Source organism: Barbatula barbatula (genome assembly GCF_947034865.1).
Source record: "Barbatula barbatula genome assembly, chromosome: 14".
Classification (NCBI taxonomy): domain Eukaryota; kingdom Metazoa; phylum Chordata; class Actinopteri; order Cypriniformes; family Nemacheilidae; genus Barbatula; species Barbatula barbatula.
In genome coordinates, this window is record NC_136777.1 from 7366565 (window position 1) to 7372395 (window position 5831).

The 5831-nt window shown below is 39.0% G+C and overlaps 1 protein-coding gene across 1 annotated transcript; it reads right to left on the reverse strand.

Annotated features, from left to right (window-relative positions):
- Positions 1-1680: 1680 nt before the first annotated feature.
- gdf10a (growth differentiation factor 10a) lies at positions 1681-5386 on the reverse strand. The gene is made up of 3 exons (XM_079472458.1): positions 4747-5386; positions 3205-4112; positions 1681-2859 (listed from the first exon to the last, which is right to left on the reverse strand). The coding sequence occupies exons 1-3, from the start codon at positions 4985-4987 to the stop codon at positions 2668-2670; spliced, it is 1341 nt and encodes a 446-aa protein (XP_079328584.1). The 5' UTR covers positions 4988-5386; the 3' UTR covers positions 1681-2667.
- Between the last annotated feature and the right edge of the window lie 445 nt (positions 5387-5831).

A 5831-nucleotide genomic window follows, 5' to 3' on the forward strand; every position in this document is an offset into this window, starting at 1 on the left:
AAAAATTTGGTTACGTAAAAATGTGGCTGTCAAGAAAAAAACTGCTGTTGTTGATTTCGATACACTTTCTAGGTCATTTTGAAATGCAAGAGCTCAGACACATGCGCAATCGCATTACCGTCCAGCAGAGTGCACTCTAACAATTCTTAAATGTTTGAATTCGCAATAAGTGAAAAAGCAGCTGTGTTAATAAGCCAGACATGACTAACTCAATGTGTTCTTTCCCATTTTAAGTCATATTTTTGTTAACATTCTTCGTTTTGTTAAAATCTCCCTTTAATTATAAACAAAGTCATAAGTAATAAAGGTAGCACTCTGAGATAGTTCACAGGCAAGTCAAAGGGATCCCTCTCTGCATTCAACTAAAAAAAATCAAAGATTCTGCTTATTGAAAAGTGTAAGTACTAAATGTCTTAACATGTATACACTTGCATAATATTGGTGTAATTAGGATCCTGGCAGTCTGCTACTGACCTTAATCACTTAAGGACAGAGTCATTTATACCAACACAGAAAATCCTCTGTTCGCTCTAAAGAGCATCTTTCATCACGGCCATTAATTGATCAGGCCTCATTTGGAAAAGTCAATATTGACCTTGGTTTTTGGTAACTGTTGAGTATTTACATTTTGGTGAAACCTCTGGTCTCATTTACAACTGATTTAAATATTAAAGTCTTCCCCATAGAACTAAACATAGCCTGAGGGGATTCACCTGATAGTATACCCTCAATGCTTCTGGGTAGCTTTAGTGGATGTTGGCATTACCGCTAGACGCTGGAACTCAAATTCTTCTGTTATTTTATGGTCTCTGTGTGAGATGATCTGCATTTCAACAAACCTCATTCATGCTGACACTGTCAGAACTGGGCACTTGGTCATAGAGGCGAGATGAAAACAGCTTCACAGCTTATTACATTGGAATCCATTTATTTATCATCTCAAGAGTTGGATGCTGAATTTCTAAGCTAATAAATGTAGACGAGTGCTATTTTACACAAAGTCAATGAACTGTTGTAAAACAAAATTATATTTCGAGCTTAGATATTTTAGCGGTCCACAGTTTAAGCAGCCGATTCACAATCTAGCATTGTGGCTGCCTCAACCATGTTGATATCTTAAGTCTCTTTTCACACACCACACAGAGAAAGCATTCAACACACATCACTATGCAAAGTGAGGACATGGTGGAGGCTAATTGGGTTCCCCTTTTTATTCATGGCTTGGTGGGATTTAGAGTTTTAGTCAAATTAAGTTTGAGTTGAGTGAAGTCATCTATTGAAATAAGAAGTGAACTTCCTGGACTTTGAGACCTGATGCTCTTGAAGTTGGTTAAAGGTGGGAACTGGGGGTTGGCGATGTCTTTGATGTTCAGGTGTAGAAACTGCATACTAGCCGTGGAGAGAATTTGTATCCGTACATTTTTTATCGTGTTCAAATCATTATAACACGGTAAAATAGTTGGTTCAAAAAATAAGTTACCTGGTTGCCTAAATATTTTTAGTTACTTCAACTTAAAATATTAGTCAATAGTGTGCATCAAATACATTGAGCCAATTTATATTTTTAAGCTGAATTAACTCAAAATTGTTGAGGCAACCAGATACAACAAATATATATTTACACACAGTTTTACAATATATTACAATATATATTTATGTTACCAAAAACAAACACACACGGTGGCTTATATATTTTATTCTACTTATAAGACAAGTTTTCATAATTTAAAACACACATTTACAAAAATACAGTCTCTAAAATATAATATATTGAATCCAAGTCAACAACTGTTTCATACACATTAAAACACTTGGCCCAAACACTCTTTGCATATGGCACCAATCCAAACACTATCATGTAGAAAACGTGTCAGAATACAAGATGGTCTTATTCACTGTACCTCGCTGAGAGAACAAAGGAATATTGTGTAACATCTCTTAAAATAAAACAAACACACAGGCAACTCGCCGGCGCTACGCATTTATGACCTCAGCCATTAACTGCAAGATGTTCTCTGGAAATGTTCCAAAACAAAATTGTTAATAGTTTGTTTCTTTTCCTCAAAGTTAGTTTTGTTTCAAAACTAAACTCAGATTAGATTTTAAGTTGAACTACCAGACTGCTTTGCAGTCATTCTAATAGCTTTTGCAAATGCTTAATGAAAAAAAGGTTCACATTTTTATATTTTTAGACTTTAAAATGAAGCTATACAACATGACTTTGTAGGGTCAACTTGTCACTACATCAAGCATTGAGAAAAACAGTATAGAATAATTCCATCTAATTTACATTTCACTGAAATTTAATAGTTCTGGTAAAACAAAGCCTTATATTTCCTATGCTATAAAACCTTGTTGTACATCCAGTATTTTACAAGTGTAAGTAGAACAGTCACATGTCATGGCGATGACGGCAAATATTAGCAATTATAAGTGCTCATGTTACTCATCTAGCACCAAGAAAAATATTTACAACCTCATGGATAAAAAGAGGAAATTAAAATATTACAGAAAGGAAGGTTTAATACATACGATGAGTAAGATGCAGTCCTTAAAATGTAACCTCAACGTGTGCACTTTCTAACAAGTGCGTACTACAGACAATATGCCTCAAATCTGGTGTCAAAACCACAACAATGTCTCTCTTGTGACCATTCCACTGTCAGTCTATCTACAAGCACAAGTCTCCACAGACATGCTAGGGTAGATCTTCAATACGATGTTTTTGCTTTCATCCAGAAATAGTACGGCAAGAGATTTCATCTTCTCAGGGACGCAGCAGGGCTCTGGGATCCCTGGAATTATACCAACCGCTTTGACTATGCTCTGGATGGTTGCATGGTTGGAGGGTCGGACCACCTGAAATAGGCAGAAAACAGAATGAAGGTAAATTAGTATGCAACGTTTTGATTTCCTTAATGGAGCAGAGATTTTTGTTCTAACAAAAAGAGTTCAAATTTAAAGTAGGAAAGTTAGAAAATGTGTCCAAAGTGTGTTTTAAACCCCCATTTAGCACACAATTACTTTACTGTAATTACACATAAAGTTGGTGTGCTTCAGTTGTGCTGGAACTGAAAGGTTTTCTGAAGGGATTCTTTGTTTAAAATCTCTGGCTACAGAAAGGGTTTTAACCATAGTCGTTTTTAAATATTTCAACATGTCTAAACTATTCACATTCACTGCCACGCTGTGGGCTCCTCTGACCTTTGGTATGGGAAATTCACACGTTCCGGCACAGTAAAAGGCATCGAAAGACTTGGGCGACAGGACCCATTCGTTCCATCCGATATCTGCAAAGTCCACCTTCAGGTATCTCCTGGAACAACCCTTAGGTTCTTTCCACTGCCTTCTCCGAGCCTTCTTCATGGTTTTCTCATCAAACTTGAGAACCTGAGACTTGCTGAATCCATCACTGTGCTCCTGGCCTTTTCTCCGATGCTCTTTTTTAAATGCCTTTGGCTTGAGGGCAAAGTAAGCGCTTTCCCACATATCATGCTGTTTGAAGCTGTTGTACTCCACCTCCGGGAGTTCATTGTTTTCGATGGGATCGGGAAAATCTATGTCCAGTTCGCGCTTCACGCGTAGGTCAGGTGAAGCGTGTGGAGATTGAGTCGGCTGGTGGTCTGTGAGGAAAGGGTCATATCTTTGCAGGCTCAGGGCCACGCTGTTGGGCTCTGATATGGCAAGGTCATTTGCAAACACCAGCAAGTATGGTAGGTTGGAGGGTGAGAGCTGGTCCTGATACCTTTGATACTTGTCTCCGTAATCCAGCTCCGCTGTGATCAAAAGATGATTCTTATCTCGGGCCTCTTTTATAATGACAGACACATCCTTGGTCAGCCAGGCTCCACGTCTGTGAGGAACCACGGTGATATTTCCGAGCAACGATCCTGAAGCGGAGCCAGATGTGGGAGAGCGAAAAAGAAGATGAAAAGAAGGCAGATGATTGTAGTTCTTGTTTCGACAAGACGGGTTCTTAAAGCGCTGGCAGAACCAGGACCTTTGGCGTGGCCGTTTGTCAAAGAAGAAGTGAAATGTAGACGTGAGAATCACCTCGGACCCCTGAAGGGAAGTAAGATTCAGCCGGTACAAGACCCTCTGCTCCGCATTCTCTGCAGAGATATGAGAGAAACTGCTGAGTTACATATTAATTATGAAAATGGGGTAAAACAACAGGCTTTTTGTTCCGTGTCTATGGGTTTGGAGACAGCACGAGGAAGTAAGGAGACATGGAACTTCTACACCAGACATATGGAAATGTTTATTTAGGCTCCCCTAAGAATTAGACCCTTTAACAATGCATGTCCTTTGATCGATTAAATGCTTTAACATATGTAAATGCTTTAATAAACTTAAGATTGTATTGTTTCATAAGAATAACATTATAATGCACTGACAAGCAAAACACTTTAAATGACAAAATAATGGCAAAAAATCTGCTCCTTAAATTCTATAATATTTAACCTCAGGTTTTACCTATTTGTTAATCTATGATGATATTTATAGATTGTATGGCGTTAATTTAACAAGTGAATAGACATAACATCACAGTTTGTCTTATAAAGGCAATGAAAAATTTGTTCAGCTTCTATTCCACAAAAATATTGTTTGTCACTTTCAAACATGCAAAGTCATTTCAGTTCAAAACAACTCTTACAGCGCACCTTTTTTAGCACTATAGGCATAAACACAGCCTTCGTTAAAATAACATGTCACACGTGCACTATTTTAAACAATTTAACTTACCGGGTTTTGCTTTAGAACTTCTCACAGTATTCTCATCTTTAAGTCCATTAGGTTCAACGTTGTACTTCTCGTACAGCCTAAACATGTGTTGCACCAGCGCGTCAGTGGCCGTGAGCGCGTCCATCGGGATGTCGAGCACATCGCTGTCGCGCGCACTTCTCTCAGGAGCGTCTGATGCTTTACTTACGGATCCAACCCAAAACAGTAACAGGTGCGTCAAAACGATCGTTTTAAATGCCATGATGAAAACAAAAGCAAGACTTTCCAGAATATTGAATTCCGTGTAGATTATGAAAACCGCTGGAGATGGTTAAAGTACACTGAGGGTTTCCAATAGGATGAAATCAACCTTGGAAAAGCGTTTTCCAGTGATGCTAAATTTGTTTTTCTCGTCTTTCTAACGCAGTGCAATAACGAAACGGATACGATCTCTAGCAGTCTCGTGCATAACGTGTAATACATGACTTATTTCTTCTGACCGCCACAATCCACGGAACAGACATAAGCTGAGTGAGGTGCTGACGTATCCGACCATCAGCCAACGGGAGCTGCCGCTACATTACACCCGATCCAGCAGGAGGCCGAGAGGAGGACCAAACAAGCAACATGCACACTGAAGTCTGGGAATACGTTGGAATTGAACGATGCTCAGGTATTCTACTGTTGTTTTTTCTTTTCACAAACATGCCATCAAGCATGCTTTCTGACCCATATGGCCATTCTTCTCTTCTCTTCTCTTCTCTTCTCTTCTCTTCTCTTCTCTTCTCTTCTCTTCTCTTCTCTTCTCTTCTCTTCTCTTCTCTTCTCTTCTCTTCTCTTCTCTTCTCTTCTCTTCTCTTCTCTTCTCTTCTCTTCTCTTCTCTTCTCTTCATGTACGCATAACACGCAAAGCTACTTTGAAAGAGTTTTCAATATTAGTGAGTGCCTTTATTTACTTTTATTATAGCGATTTCATTCAATACGTGAAGCACACTGGGGGGAACGGCCCTGTCACCTCTGTTTTTTGTGTGAAGTGTCTGCAGTGCCATGCCAACAATGCTGGTTCTGTGAAAGCCCGGGGTTCCAGTGGAGAGGCCGTAACAAGC